Source organism: Mauremys mutica, chromosome 4 (genome assembly GCF_020497125.1).
Source record: "Mauremys mutica isolate MM-2020 ecotype Southern chromosome 4, ASM2049712v1, whole genome shotgun sequence".
Lineage (NCBI taxonomy): Eukaryota > Metazoa > Chordata > Testudines > Geoemydidae > Mauremys > Mauremys mutica.
The window spans coordinates 115,531,307-115,547,152 of record NC_059075.1 but is presented as its reverse complement, the minus strand read 5'-3'; the positions used below and the strand labels follow the sequence as shown (position 1 = coordinate 115,547,152).

Genomic DNA, 15,846 nt, shown 5'->3' with positions numbered 1-15,846 from the left:
GGAAAATTCCTTCCTGATCCCTAATATGGCAATCAGTTAGACCTGGAGCATGTGGGTGAGACCCACCAGCCAGACACCTGGGAAAGAATTCTCTGTAGTAACTCAGAGCCTGCCTCATCTAACCTTTCATGTGTGCCCTTGGGGAGCGTGAGGGCTAGTTTATTACTGTGTGGAAACATCTTTCAGATCCTCTGTTGGAAAGACCGAAACACCATCGCAATTATTTAGTCCAGTAGCAAAATCAAGACTCTCTCCCTTGGTGATGGGGTTGAAACAAGGGAACGGAGCCAACACATCAGAGTTGCTGCCAGTCAATCCAAGAACCAGAGATTGATACCACTGACAAATGGACACAGTATTAGTTGTTATGATTTTATTACTTGTCTGATGGGAGGCCCCACCTACACTCAGGTGTGCTGGGTGCTGTCCGTACACCTAGTGAGACAGTCCCTGCCCCAGTGAGCTTACTGTAAGCAGACCAGCCCGACAATCAAGGGTCCAATCCCAGATTCCTGGCCGCTCTGGCCATCCCAGTGTCACTTCCCTGGCCAATAAACCATCCCTGAATAATGCTAACAAATGAATAACACCTTGTTCTTCTCTAGCCCTGTTCAGCAGGAGATCTCAGAGTGCTTCCTGTTCTGTCATGTCTTCATCTCTGTGCGGTGGGGCAGTGCTATTGTCCCCATTGCACAGATGGGGAGCGGAGGCTAGGTAACATGCCCACGGTCACGCAGGGAGTCTGTGCCGGAGCAGGGAATTGCATGTGGGCCTCCCAAGCCTGAGGATAGTGCCGCAGCCACTGGTCTCTCCTTCCTTGCCGTCCCAAGAAGGGGCTGGATCCTGAGCTCCTTTGTCAGCCGACTGAAGCCCAGGGCTGCAGGGCATGGCGGGACATTAGGGCACAGTCCCACCTGTGCAGGTAGCTAGGCAGGCACCCCCTCCCTCCCCCCCGGATTACGTTCTCGCAAGAGCCCCCACAGCGACCTGGATGTTGGACACTGGCTGCCGGGATTGGTGCCTCCCTGCAAGGGCTCCACTTGTTAAGACGCAGTAATAATGTGTCTGCTCTGGTAACTGGGTGGAGTTTGATGGCCTGTGATGCGCCTGGGCTCAGACTGGTGGGCCTGGTGGTCCCTTCTGGCCTGAAATGCTCTGGCTGTGACCCACTGCTGGGGGTTAGCACACTGCAGTGGCCTGCACTTGGAGAATCCGAGTCCCAGGTGCCTTTTGAATTCAAACGCCTCGGGATCTCGTCTTTTTTCGCTGGCCTACCCGAGGTGTGTTTGCTTTGCAGATTTCCTGGAAGAGGAGGAGGAAGGAGCAGACAGTCCCGAGCCCACGGACCAGCCTCCCAACGCCAAGGAGAAGAGCCCCAGGGGGCCGAGCCCACCCCTGGGCACTGGGACCAAAGGCAAAGGGCTCCTTCTGGCTGCAAGGGATTACGGGGGCGACGTAGACTACTACACTTTCCGCCACCAGCAACAGCCGGTTCATGAGGAGGGTGCCGCGCCAGGGCGGCCGCGAACCCGGGACGTACACAACGGGGCCAGCCCCAGTTCCGCAGCCACAGCCAGGGATTCCCAGGGCTATGAGAACACCCCCCCTTTACGAGAGCAGGCCCTGGTTCGGAGGCGCTCCCTCAGCTGGGCGCGCAAGGAGCCGGAACAGGCGAACGCCAGGGAGGAAGATGAGCTGGGGCTGCTGGCGCCGTCAAGGCGGGGCAGTGTCCTGAGCCGCCAACCCCACCTCTCCGTGCCCCTCTTTGGGGGCAAAGCCAAGCCACAGGGCACAAGCAAGCTCCTGGCGCCCATGGAGGAGAAGAAGGCCAAGAAGGAGACCAACAAGCCCCAAGAGAAGGTGTATGTGACCCGGCTGCAGCCTGGCAAGCGCAAGGCCCCAGTGCAGGAGGCCACTTTCCCCGGTGTCTTCCTCTACCCTAAGCCACTCAGGAGGATGCACCTGAACTCAAGGGCCCCCCAGAGGCGCTCCGCCCCCTTCACCAAGCTCCGCACCGTCCCCAGCCACAGGGCGCCCTGGCTCCCGGGCAACGGCTCCAGGGAGACGGATCCCTCCAAGCGGAAGAGCCCCAGGGCCAGCATCAAGAAGTGGGAGCAGCTGTACAGGCACGAGGACCCCAAGGCTGTGGGCGAGCGGAGGGCACAGCCCAGCATACAGCTGCCACCAGCCAAGGGGCTTTTTGGCAAGGAGGCCCTGGAGATCCCCACCGCCACCCCAGCCAGGACCGCAGCAGTGGCAGCCCTGGATTACAACTCCTCGGAGGCAGCCCTGTCGGCCGGGGTGCGGGTGACGTCCTTCCTCAGGATGTCGGAGGTGACGGCGTCGCAGCAGGAGGCCCTGGGCAAGGCCCAGGAGGAGGAGGAGGAGGAGCTGTCGGACTACAGCTACGAGAACTCGGAGCTGCAGCCGAGCTGGCTGGAGGACTCCATCAACTGGCAGAGGACGTTCAGCGTCAGCTCGGTGGACTTCGAGCTCCTGCGCTCCGACTGGAACGACCTGCGCTGCAACGTCTCGGGCAACCTGCAGCTGAGCGAGAGCGAGGTGGTGGACGTGGTGGCCCAGTACATGGAGAAACTCAACGAGAAGAATGGGGGGTAGGGAGAGAAATCGTGGAGCTAGGCCCAGGGCTGCCACCAGGACCAGGGGGACCAGCAGGGCTAAGCTCTGCTCAGTCCTGCCCCCACCTGGGCAGGCAAGAGAGCAGGGTGGTCTTCATGGACATCCAGCCCTGGCTACACACACTCTACTCCCCCAACAGATCCTCAGCCCTGCACCTCCTGGGGCGAGGGGGGAATGCAGCCATAAGCTTCCCCACCCTGCTCTCCCACCCCACAGAGCCTGCCCTCTGGGAGGTGGGGGTGCTCTCCTAGCCTGGATGACGCCCCCCACTAGAAGGGTGGGAGCGGGGCTGCACGTTGTCCTTCAGCTAGCCAGGCTGTGGGGGGCAGGGTCCCTGGTGTGGGGTGTGGGCGTGGGCCTCGCCTGGGAAGGTGATAGTGTCCCTTCCCCCAGGATCTACACCCTGCTGCGCATCGTCAACGTGGAGAAGCGGCGAGACACGGCGCGGGGGAACCGCTACCTGCTGGAGCTGGAACTGCTGGAGCGGGGGCAGAGGACCGTGCGGCTCTCGGAGTACGTCTACGTCCTGCTGCATCAGGGCAGGCCGGCCGACAGCACCGAGGCCAACCCCGAGGGGCCCACGCCCGTGGCCACCGAGCCCCAGCCCAGCCCCTGGAGCCTGCTGTATGGGAAGCCCATCCTGTGCCGACCCTTGCGGCTCAGCTGGAGGCAGGATGTCATGGTGCACTTCGTGGTGCCAGGTGAGAGCGTAGCTGAGACCGCGGTGGGGGAAGGGGCATTATCTGCACCCTCCTTTCAGGGACCAAAGGTCCCCCCCAAGCTGCCACCTGCACCAGGACCTCTGGGGTCATTCAGAGCATTAGATGGAGGGTGGCTGGTGGTCTGGCTCTTCGCCATGGGGACGGGGAGTGGATCCTTGGGGAAGGGATGGGGGTCTGGTTCTTAGCCCCAGGGCAGGGAGTAGATCCCTGTGAGGTGGCTGGGGTCTGGCTCTCAGCCCAGGGATGGGGAGTGGATCCCTGGGGGGTGGCTGGGGTCTGGCTCTCGGCCCCAGGGTGGGGAGTGGATCCTGGGAGGGTGGCTGGGAGTCTGGCTCTGGGCCCCGGGACCGGATGTGGATCCCTGTGAGGTGGCTGGGGTCTGGCTCTCAGCCCCGGGGTGGGGAGTGGATCCCTGGGGGGTGGTTGGGGGTCTGGCTCTCAGCCCCGGGGTGGGGAGTGGATCCCTGGGGGGTGGTTGGGGGTCTGGCTCTCAGCCCCGGGGCAGGGCATAGATCCCTGGGCAGCGCTGACCCTGATGGTGTCTGCTTGTGTGGCAGTGAAGAACCAGGCGCGCTGGGTTCAGCAGTTCATCGCGGACATGGCCGGCCTGTACTGGGACACCAAGGATGCCAACTTCAATGTCATCCTGGTGGACTTTGAGAGTGAGGACATGGACGTGGAGAAGGCACTGCAGGAAGCCCGGCTGCCTCGGTAACGGAGCAGGGAGCCCCAGAGCCCTTCCTTGCCGCTGTCCCTCCCCACCAGTGCCAGGCCCAGCACCTTCTCCCTGCCGGACCCCCAGCCCCACAAACGGGAGCCTGGGCCCAAAGTGAACCCTCCACTTCTGGCCTCATCTGTGGCAGACACGCCCAGCAAAGCCCTGGAGCAGGCTGGGTCAGGGAGTCCCAGGCAGCACAGAGGTGACCTCTCTCCTCCCTCCCAGAGTCCTTGCACTGCCGGAGGAGCTGAGTGCAGAGCAGCAGCTTTGGTTCTGGTTTCCCTGGCGCTTGTGGAAGCCCGAGCCCCAGGTGCTGTGTGTGTAACCGCACCCCGGGGGGGCTATCGCCGAATGCCCTCACAATGAGCCCCCTTGTTCTACCCAGCCAACTGAGTCTGGACTGGCATCTAGCATCCCCGGCCGTGGCTGTGAGCCTGTTTCCCCCCACACGCACACATGCTCTTTGTGCTGCTGCTGCTATTTGTGTCGCGGGGTGGCCAGAGGCCCCCACTGAAGATCACGGTCACGTTGTTTCAGGTGCCATCCAAACAGGCAGATAGACGCTGTCCCTGCCCCAGCGAGTCTGCAGGCTGGTGGCTTGCTGCTGGACTCCTCTATAGTGTCACGCCTGACTCTGAGCCACTGCCCGCCCTTCTCCTGTGCCTTTAGCCCCAAGCATCTTGCACCACAGGACGCATTGCCATCAGCAGACTTGGCACTGTGATCCCCGCAACCCGGCTTTTTTTCTGGAGACAGCGTCCCATAGGTGGAGTGTGCCCCCTGCTGAATGGCACTGGGAAGGGCCATGACCGTGTTTACCCAAAGGACACGGGAGGGGACACTCCTGAACCTCTCCGAGTGTTGAGGGTCTGGTTGATCCAGGAGGATCTGCCCTGCAGACATACTGTGCCAGTGCACAGCTGATGCTGCAGGTGATCTCGGAGCCAGGCAGGCTGCAAAGGGGCTAGCGGGCAAGAGGGGCCTTCGAGCTGGGGAGAGGAAGAGAGCCCTGGAGCTGCTAACAGTCTGTGTACAGAACCCCCTGGCTGCCCTGCATGGCTCTCCACACCCCCAGCCCATCTCTGCGCTGTCCCTCTTTGGAAAGCCCCTGCTATGCGAAGCAGAGCCATGTCCCCAGCAGCGGTCAGGGGTGCGAGCCCCTCTGGCCATGAGTGTAACACAGCGCCCCCAGGTGGGGATGGCACGGGGTCGTGGGGAGGGGGTTAACCTGGGACCTTTCGATCTAAAAGCAAGAGCCCTTGGTGCCTGAGCTAAAGAACGAGAAGGCTGTAATGGACTCTCAACCGCAGGTAGCCACGAGAGGGGGCAGAGAGTTGTACTGTGTTAGCCCGTGAAAGGCTTCCTGGAGCTCAGCTGGGTTCCCTTGGCTCAGTGGCCCCTGGTACCCTCCAGACGATTCCTCTCCTGCCTCAGTGTCCCCACCTGGAGACTCCCCATGGTCACTCAGCCCAGCAGTGCCCACTGAGCTCTGTTCCCACAAAGCCCCCAGCTCGGCTCCCCTCTCCTTGCTGCCGCTGACTGTCTGCGTTGTTCTCAGGTACCAGTACTTGAAGCGCACGGGGAACTTTGAGCGCTCGGCAGGGCTGCAGGCCGGGGTGGACTCCATCGAGGTGAGAGACGGTGGGAGGACTCTGGCTCTCAGAGCCACTGGCCTTGTCCCATCCTGCCCCCAGGGGCTTGCCGTGGGCTGTGCCGCCTGGTCACGGCCTCTCTCTGCCCTTCGTTCCCTCAGGACGGGCGCAGCATCGTGTTCCTGTGTGACCTGCACATCCACTTCCCCCTCAACATCCTGGACAGCATCCGCAAGCACTGCGTGGAGGGCAAGCTGGCCTACGCGCCCATCGTCATGCGGCTGGGCTGCGGGAGCTCTCCGCGGGACCCCAACGGTAACGCCCCCAGCGCACGGGTGCTCTCGCAGTGGGAAACGCGCTGGGCTTTCGAATGCAGGGAGCCAGCGCCCCAGGACGGGAGCCAGCGCCCCAGGATGGGAGCCGCTAATGGACTGAGGCAGCTAACGGTGCAGGCAGCGTGGCAGGGCTCCTCGTGCAGCCACTCAGCGCTGTGCTGCTGAACCCTATTACATGAGCAACCTGCTGCTTCCCAAATTCTGTTCCAGGTCCAGGCCGGTTGCTTTAAGGAGTCGGGCTACACTGGTGTTAGAAACTCAGCATCTTCCCTGCTCCTCCTTAAACCTGCACGTCCTTCCCCTCTGCGATTACGGCTGCACCCCAAGGCTGGGGGCGGGGGGTGAGCAGGAATAATAATGCTGGGTGCTTCTTAAGGGAGGGTGGCGGACTGCTCCCGGAGCCTTAACTAAGCCTCACGCAACCCCTGCAGGGAGGGTGTAGCGTCCCCCCTTCCAGTTACAGGGCGAGATCTGCTCAGGGCCTTACAGCGAGGCAGGAATTGAACCCAGGAGTCCTGACTACTGCTGTAACCCACCCAGCCCTGCCCCTCTAACTGGCTCCGACCTCTCCAGCACTGGATTGTGCTGTCGCCCAATGAATCTGGCCGGGGGAGGCTGCAGGTTTGTTCAGATACCGCTTTCATCAGTAGGATTTGCTGTCGCTTTTTCCCTTGTCCACCGCGTAGCTAAATCCAGCACATTGTGTTGGGAGAGGCGCACAGAGGCTGAGCAGCACTGTGACGGGGCACCCTCCACTCCCATCCTCTTTGCTCTCACCCAGTCCGCTCAGAGACCTTCCCTTCAGAGAGACCATCGTGTCACTTATTTACAGTGCCTCTCCTCACCGCCTTCTACGTCCTCACGCAGCTGGACAGTCAGTCTTCCCAGGGGTGGGGGTGGGGGTGGGAAGAGGTCCACCCACACAGAGAGCTCCCTCTATCAGACCCAGCTTGCCCTGCCTTGCTGGGCTCTTTTGTCCAGTCTCCTTGTTAATGGGCTAATTATCTTGTTAGCGGCCGGGTCCCAATCTGATCTGGTAATCAGCAACTCCTCACTCAGGCTGTCCCCAGGAGCCTAACTGGCTAACCAGTGACCAGAGTGCTCTGCCAGAACTCTGCCACAAGAACTAATCATCTTTATCTATCACTTGACCCCCTAGATCTCACCGTGCTCTCCAGAGGAAGAGATCAGCCATCCATTTGACATATGGGGAAACCGAGGCACACGGGGGTGTGGTGATGGGGATCACAGCCATGCCACTTGCTGGCTTTCAGGGCGTAGTTCTAATGTACTAGCACGTTCCGGTGCTGGTATTATTTATATAGGCCCCGCTTCAGCAAGACCCCAGTGCAGGAGCTTTAAGCGCCCGAATGGTCTCACTGACGTCAGTGGCACTATTCATGTGCTTACAGTTAGGCATGTGCGTCAGCCCCGTGCTGATGGGGGGCTGCAGCGTGTGCTTTTATACGGAGGTTGAAGCCGCTCTCAGAACAGAAAAATGAATCCCAGTCCCAAAGAGCTCGGAGACAAGAGCCTCTGTTTGACTTCAGACTGTCTGCAAATCGGGCCTCTTTAAAGTGTCTCCCATCCGGCACCCCAAGTTACTAGCCCCTTCTGAAATTCCTGGCCTAAATGCAGAAGCAGGCCCAGCCCGGGCACCAGGGGTGGTCAGTGATGTGCAGAGACCCTCCGATTGGAGGTGTTCTTAGCGGTGATCTGGGGGAGGCAGTGGGGGCTGGGCGTACGTTGGAGGGGAGCTATTCTGAGCAAAGGGGGTACCTTGGTGGGAGATGTGGAGTGAGCAGAGGAGACAAGGGGGGCAGTCCGGAGAGGGGCTGGGGCTGAGCTCGGGGAGCGGAGTGGGGGGTGAGTGGGGAGAGGGATAGAAGCAGTGCTATGGCGCACTCTGAAGCTGTGGATGAGAAGCTGCCTTGACTGGACTGCGGGGTGGGGGGATTGAGCAGCCTGCGGGGTGGCTGGCAGCCTGTGTGTGCAGGGAGCCTGGCACTGCATCCCAACATAGGGAGCAGCAGGTCAGCGGGTCAGTAGGCTGGAGCCGCACAGCAGCGCTGCCCGAGCACAAGCTTCCTCAGCCTATTTTGCCACTACATTCTCAGGGAGCTGCCTGGGGGGCAGAGCTCCTCACCAGTAAATATCCCAGCTCCTCGAGGTTCTACCTTTCTCCTTCCCGCATGGTGCTGACCACCCCAGCTGCTCAGGGTGTGGCTGGAGGTGGTTTCCTCCGGAGCCTCCCCTGGAGAGCTAGCTGGAGCAGCGCTCTCCCTCCTCTGCCCCCCGCAGCACACCTGCCCTGCACCGCTGGTTTGGTCCCATGCCGTACGTTTGGCTGAGTGTGAGACGGCTCCTTTAAACTAGATCCCTCTGGCTCTTGGCGGCTGCTTTCCTGGGCTGCACTCTCAGGCGAGTGCCTGCACTGGGAGAGGGCCAGCTGGGTGTTTAGTGCATGAACAGCTTAGCCTTTCTCCTCCCATGGGGGCTGCAGGCACGTAGCAGTGCCACGCTGGATCCGACCCGAGGCCCATCCAGGTCAGCGTCCTGCCTCTGACAGGGCCCAGCACCTGCTGCTTCAGAGGAAGGTGCAGCAGCCCTGGAGTGAGCAGTTAGCTGAATGCCAGTACCCACGAACTCAGGAGCTCGTGTGCGAGAATGGAGCCGCAGTCTCACCTTCTGGGGGACCGGTTCGCTCTATGGGGCTGGGAGCAGAAGCCTCCCCGTGCTTGTGTGCTGCTGTTGGTTTCCAGCAGAGGGCAGCGTGGCTTCAAAGGATGGCAGAGCCCGGAGGGATCTCAGTGCCAGGAGTGGCGCCAGGGTTTCTGGCGCCCTAGGCAGACTTCGGGGGGCGGCATTTTGTGCACTCCCCATGGGGCGCGCGGGAGCTTCCGGTTCCGCTCCCGTCGCGCCGCCGAAGAAGGACCCTCTGCCGAAATGCCGCAGGCGACAGCAGCAGCCATTGAGCTGCTCAATGGCCTACCACTGTTTTCCGCGGCACGTCGGCAGAAGGTCCTTCCCCGGCGGCGCGGGAGCGGAACCGGAAGCTCCCGTGCGCCCCATGGGGAGCGCACAAAATGCTGCCCCCCTGAATCCTGGCGCCCTAGGCGACCGCCTAGGGTCGCCTAATGGAAGCACCAGCCCTGCTCAGTGCTACCTCCTGGCTGGGCTTTGGAGCAGCCCTGCTCCTTGCCCTGCCCTCCCCTCTTGCACGGAGCCCCCTTCCCCCCTGAGACCTAGCGAGTCACCTCTCTTTCCTCCTTTCTCAGGCTACTGGGAGGTGAACGGGTTCGGTCTCTTTGGGATCTACAAGTCGGACTTTGACCGCGTCGGGGGCATGAACACGGAGGAGTTCCGAGACCGCTGGGGCGGGGAGGACTGGGAGCTACTGGACAGGTATGGCTGGCAGGGCCTCCTGCCCAGTGCCTCTTCCCTGCCATGGGGAGCTGTGTGCTGGCTGGCCATGGAGACTGGCCTGATGCCCTTCAGACACACATGGCTGATTCAGGGACCTGGCAGAGAAGATGCCGGGGGGGCGGGGGGGTTAACCCCTCTGAGGCCCTGTGACTCTGAGTGGCTTTTTTATGGTACCACACAATCGGGGGCAGTGGGGCGGGGAGCTGGGCATGAGCTCAGCTTGCCCTGTCCTGTGACCCAGTTTTCTCATACCTGGGTATAGAGCTTGGCATGGGCAGCAGTGGGTGCCAGGAGCAGCTGGCACACCAACAGGAGAGACGGGGCTTGTGTGGAGCAAATCTGCTTGAAACATCTCCAGTACTTTTTTCCTTTAAAGGGGGGGAGGGGGGAATGGATTTGTGCCCTCCTCTTTTTTCCCTCCATGCAGAAATATAAATTACCCCAACAGTGGTGGGGAGGGCGCAGCAGCTGGAGACTTCGGAAAGGCCAAGTTAGGGCACCACTGGCTGTGTGAGAGGACTCCTTGGAGGTCTCAGAGATGGCCATTGTACTGAGTGGGGAGCGCTGACTATCAAAGAGAGCTTTCCTCCGACACGTTCCTGAGGTGTTTGAGGTCAATGGGTGTTAGCAAACACAGCCCCAAGGCAGCGCGCGTGTGACAGTGAACAAAAGCCTCTTCCTCTCTGAGGGAACCAGGTTTTATCTGCCTTTGAGGAACGGGGGAAAAAAACCCAGGGGCTTTGCTGTGGCTGCGCCCTCTTCACCGTGCTCTCCTAAGCTTTGTCTCCCTCTCCCCGTGCAGGGTCCTGCAGAGCGGGCTGGAGGTGGAACGCCTGCGCCTCAGGAACTTTTACCATTACTACCACTCCAAACGCGGCATGTGGAACTCCCGCAGCAAGAAGGCGCCCAAAGACTAGGTCCTGGGCCCTGCTGCCAGCCACGCCCAGGGCTCCTCCGCACGCCGGGGCAGGAGGAGGCTGTTCAGCAAAGCCAGCTGCCTCGGCTCTGCCACCTCGAGCCCGTGCAGTCGTGGGAGTCGTCTCCGGGCCACTGGCGGTGCCTCTAGACACCGTGCTGGAGCGAGAGGCTGGGGATTTCTCCAGAGCTCTCTAAACAAACCACAGTTACTTTGGCGGGAGGGGGGAGGTTGTGATTTTTCTTAAGGCTTCTAATTTCTTAGTGAGAAACCAGTTTATTAACTCATTAGCACTGAGGGTCAGGGATCCTGTCAGAGGGAGGGAGCCAACCAGCCCCTCATGCTGCCCCCAGCCCCTCAGGGAGCGGGGTGGTAAAACAAGGCCTGGAGCCAGCCCCTGGAGAGGAGGTGGAGAAGGGGCTTATCAGCCTGGCGGCCGGGTTTCCCTCCTGGGCCTGGCGTCCCGGGGCCAGCCCTGCTAAGCAACACTGGGGAGGTGCCCAGGTTCACAGGGTGTCACACTTGCTGTGCCCGTGCCACTGCTGCACCCCTTGTGGGCAGCGTGAGTCGCAGCAAGCTTCCATGCACCTCTCTTTGGCGTGGCCGGGAGAGGCCGAGCTCCCTGTTCCATAGCGGGGCCGGGAAGCGAATACACAGGCCACATGCTGTCCGTGCAGAGTCCCCTAGGGAGACGGGAACCTTGCTGGGTACTCGTCGGATGAACATACTGCGTGGAGGAGGTCTGGGGGCGGATCTGTGAGCAGGGCCTTGCAGCTCGCTGGCCCCATGCCCTGTCACACTCGGAAGAGGAGGAGTGAGCAATGGGGTTGGTATGATGCCAGCGCATCGTGGCTCACTGCCCCGTTACCTTCAGAGGTGGGTGCTGTGCCCTATGGGCCACAAGCTCTCTGGTCAGGAAATCCCCCAGCCCCAGATCTGCAGTCTAAAACCCGGGCGGCTCCTGAAGCCGTTGGTGAGGTGGGGCCGGGCAGAGCGGCTGATCCAGGCTCACTGTGCCTAGCTGCCCAGCAGTTGGGAGCTGTCCCACCCCTGGCTGGAGCCCAGATCCGCTCAATGGGCATCCCCTCATGAATTCGGCTGGCAGGGGCGTCCTCAGAGCACCCCCGGGGGCATTGTGGGGGATGAGCTATAAACTCACCTCTGTCCCCTTCTCTTCCCTTCCATCCACATCCGAAGGGCTCTTGTCCCACAGCTCAGCCCTTCTCAAGCACAGTGAGACGCTGCAGTGCCTGCGGGTGAACCAGACAGTAGCTCAGGCGCAGGGCGGTGCTTCCTGGGCCTGGTAGCATTTGAGGGGGGAGGGAATGGGCTGGTAAATACGGCGCCCCGGAGAGATTCTCTGCCAAGCCATCCCACTGCCTTCGGCCTCCCTCCCGCTGCTGCTGCTGGCCCCTCTGTGGGGAAGGGAGGAGGGTAGTACATGAGGGGGAGAGGGTGACACCAGCACCACGAGTGGGCAGGGGGGGGAGATCTGCTGTGGGCAAAAGAGGTGTGGAGGGGGAGGACACAGATGAAGCGCAGCCCCGGAGAGGCCGAACGCTGCTACTAATGTCTTACGCTGACGCGCCTCCCTCCCCTGTGTGGGGCTGTGGGGAGCAGCCAGCTGCCCAGCACAGGCGCACGGTCGTGGCAGGGTGGGACTGGCTGTGTGACACCTGCAGGACGCTTGTGTTGTTGACATTCCTGGTGTAGCCCCTAGGGAGGGCTGGTTGGAGCCCGCTCCCCCGGGGGCTGTGACGTCCCCCCTGGGGAGGGCCCGAGGCAGGAATCGGAGCAGGGAGGGCGAGCAACGTTTCCAAGCTAATTTCTGTGAAATTATGAGGTAGGAAGCTGTTTTCAGGAGGTTATGTCTGTTTTGTTTTTTATTATTAAAAAATAAAAGGAATGTCTTGGTTGGGATTTCCCTTCCGTCTCTGCTTCCTTCCTTTGCAAATGGACAAGGGGGTGGCAGGCGCTCGGCGCAGCGCAAAGCCGTCAGCTGCTGCTGCACAGCTAGACTATCAACTTCCAGCCACTCTCCCCAGCAAATACCAGCACGGGTAGCCTGCGTCATGGGCAGTTAGCAAGGCTTGAAGCCAGAACCTTAAACACCAGCACACGGCCTCCTGCTACTGGATGTAACAGGAGAAGCCCTGGCACCGGCAGCAGTAGCAGGCAGTTATCCTCGGCCATGTCACAAGGTGGTACCGTAAGCCAGAAACCAGAGGCAGCCATGGCCCACAGGCCCAGGGATCTCTGTGTGAATTCCCAGGCGCTGGGCAGCCATTGAGAACACGTGCTGACCTCTGGTGCAGCAGCTGGTTAGCACTCCGACACCAGGGGCTGGGCGCATTGCAAACACTGCTAGATTGGATTGGGTGGCTAGAAGGTATTGGTGCTATATGTAGGGCTAGACAGAATGTGGTGTTCTCATTTGCATTAGAGTAGTTCAGTGGTTTTCAATCTTTTTTCATTTGTGGACCCCTCAAAAATTTCAAATGGAGGTGCAGACCCCTTTGGAAATCTTACACATAATCTGCAGCCCCCCCCCCCCCCCGGATCCACAGTCCTCAGGTTGAAAACCACTGGAATAGTGTGAGAAGCCCCAGCAGGATCTGGGGCGCCCCCCTTGGGCCGGGTGCAGCGCGCACACAGGACAAAGGCAGCTCTCGCCCTGAAGCGTTTGCAGGCCTAGTTAATGCCCAGACCCGACAGGTGGCTGAGACAAACAAGCGGTGATGCCAAGGTTACTAACACGGGCCTGCCTCCCCATGGACTAGCCCAGAATGTGGCTCTCTGCTGGTGCCGTTCTGCAGGCAGCATGGCCCCAGGGAGCCTCGAGGGGTTTGGAGGAGGTGAAAGGAGGGGAATTCGCAGCTTTTCTTCAAGGGGGGGGGGGGGAAGCGGGGAGAGTGTGCATGACACAGGTGGGGTGGAAGGAAATGGGGAGGGAGATGGGCTTGTGGTTCTGGGCTGGGCCTCAGGAGATCTGGCTTCAATTCCCTGCCCTGCCCCAGGCTGTCCAGATATGTCTCTGAGGCCTTGTCTACACAGAAAAGCGTCACTGGTGGAAATGAAGGGGTTAAACAGGTGCAAGCCCCTGTGTGGCCACCTTAGTCCAGTCTGAGTGGCTTTATTTCAGTCAGCTTACATCAAATGGGAACAGGGATAAACTGAACTGCAACAAGCCCCCCTTAAATTGCAATCAGTGTGTCCACACAGGGGTTTAACTGAACCGGAATGAGCGTGTATAAACACAGGGCCTACATCTCTCTGGGCCTCGGTCCTGCTTTGGAAATGGGGGTACCACTTCTCCTCTCCTTTCACCCATTGTCTGTCTCCACTGGCTGCTCTGTGGAGCAGGAAGTGCCTTACGCTGTGTTTATACAGCGCCTCGCGCAGTTCGGCCTGTAGCCATCCCTCCGGCGCGGAGGTGTAGAGCGTGCTGAGGTAACAGGCCGGGCTGGGGGTTGGGATCTAGGTTCTCAGTTCCCAGGAAGGCAGCAGAGCAGAGAGTCATGGACAAAAGGTGCGTGTGCTAACAAATCCCTCAGCTCGGCCCTGGCAGGGGTTAAGGGGATGCAGCGCATGCCCTGGGTGTGGCAGAGTCAGGCACAATCCTACTTGGAGGGAATTCAAATCAGCTGCCAGCTGACCGTGCGCACATGGCAGGGAAATCAGTGACAGGAGGCTAAGAGAAGGGCTTTGAGGGGGGGGGGGGGTGAGGGCTGCTTCTGGTCCCGTTTAGCACCAGTAAATTTACAGCAGTTGGTGTCCCTGACACAGTGTTTGCAGATTAGTTATAACGCCCCCCATCAGTGACAGTAACGCTCGGGGCTTTTCAGCTTCCCAGGGCTTGAGGAAGCGTCAGCAACTCCTGGGAGGTAAGGAAGTTACTCTGATCATCTCCATATAACTGATGGATACAGTGACTTGACTAAGGCTGTCCCCCTCCGCAATGGCTGTTGTTCATTCTGTTGCGTTTAGTGGCAACAAAGGACAGGGCCCAGGAGCAGACCCTCGCAGGTCCTAGCTCCTGCCCCGCCCCCCGCCCCAGCTCAGGTCTGCCCAGCTAGAGAGGGGAGCCCAGAGGTCAGCGTGCATTTGCGGGGAGAGGTGCTGGGACAGACTCAAACTGCAGCGGAGCAGCCAAGCGACAGCATCTCCCAGTCCCCTTTGCCCACTACCAGTGGGAGCCTGAGCAGCTTGGGAGGTGGCAGTTAAAATCCTGCCATGCTTCAGAGTGGCCCTGATGGCCCTTTAAACATGAATCCCGCAGCGGCCGGGGCAATGAGTTCCCCGTGCTGAGTCAGCAAGTGTGGACTGGCGGGGGAGCGGCCCCTGGCACAGCCTCACCCGCTGCGTGCTCCTCCTCACCCCGGGGGGAGCGGGGAATGGGAGCTCTGACTAAACCTGTCCCAGGCCGCTGCGCCTGCTGGAATGACGTCTGCAACACCCCGCCACCCCGGGCAGCTCCCTGAGGCTGAGCAGAGACAGGCTGAGCTCCGCAGCTGGGGTGGGGCTGCACCGTGTGGGGGGCTCTAGCTCTCCCTGGGCGTCAGTCTCCCCTCACTCCTGGGTACCTCCTAGGCGTCATTCCTGGGGTTAGCCTGGTGAGGGGGAGGGGTCAGGTCCAATGTGGGCCTGTGGCTCAGAGCCCGCATCCCTGCTGGGGCAAGATGACCATGAGCTGTACCAGGGCTGCCTTTGAGTCCTGCTTCAGCTCCTCTGACCCCGCTGTGCAGAGAGGTGGGGGAGCATCTGCCATGCCCACACATTGTCCTGAGACTTCGCCGAGTGCGGGGGGCCCATGGCACAAGGTCAAGCTGTGCTCCAGTGGATGGGTCCCAGGGCCCCCAAAGGTCAGTCAGTACCATGTGCCTCCAGCTTTTGATTTCTGTAGGATCCGACATGCCCCTAGAACATGGCTGCCTGCCGGGGCAGATCTTGCCTTACACTGGGTCATATATTGTCTCAGCCCTGAAAACTGCTCATATGGCAGCTTTGAGCCATGGCCCTGCTTTGCTTTATAAGCAGCAGCCTGAGTCCCCCCGGAAGCCAGCTCAGGGTTACTGGCCCCATAACCAGACACACAGAGAAGGCAAGTGCCGCTGTCAAGACCCCCCAGCAAGTCACTGACAGCTCTAAGAACAGCGCCCCTACTCCCAGCCCCCTGCTCCAGGCTCCCTTGTCCCCAGAGCAGGTGATATCCTGATTCCCAGGGGTGTGATGTGAGTGACTCAGGCTCTTCAGGGAAGACAGGCTTGTTCTACTAACCACGCTGACTGCACTTAGCTTCCCGACAGCTCTGCACAATCTGCTGGGCGGAGCAGGAGGCGAGGTGCACAGGCTCCAGATCCATTCAGCAGCGGGTTCAAAGGCAACCACTTCCTTCTAGGTTTCCCTGACCTTTAGCTCCAGCTGCTGCTGGTCGGAGGTTCCATCCTGTGGTCCAGGGCTGGGGTGAGAGCTCCCTCACTGAGGGGAAGGGTAGAAA

The 15,846-nt window shown here is 60.6% G+C and overlaps 1 protein-coding gene across 2 annotated transcripts in view; it reads left to right on the top strand.

Moving 5' to 3' along the window:
* The window catches only part of B4GALNT4 (beta-1,4-N-acetyl-galactosaminyltransferase 4), a 131,634-nt gene extending 119,425 nt beyond the window's left edge, over positions 1-12,209 (top strand). For both annotated transcript variants that reach the window (XM_045016118.1, XM_045016117.1), the window contains exons 14-20: positions 1,298-2,615; positions 3,034-3,341; positions 3,920-4,073; positions 5,639-5,711; positions 5,834-5,987; positions 9,286-9,412; positions 10,236-12,209. In XM_045016118.1, the coding sequence (XP_044872053.1) occupies positions 1,298-2,615; positions 3,034-3,341; positions 3,920-4,073; positions 5,639-5,711; positions 5,834-5,987; positions 9,286-9,412; positions 10,236-10,350 (2,249 nt within the window). In that variant the 3' untranslated portion in view covers positions 10,351-12,209. The remainder of the gene's footprint in view (positions 1-1,297; positions 2,616-3,033; positions 3,342-3,919; positions 4,074-5,638; positions 5,712-5,833; positions 5,988-9,285; positions 9,413-10,235) is intronic.
* Positions 12,210-15,846: the final 3,637 nt, after the last annotated feature.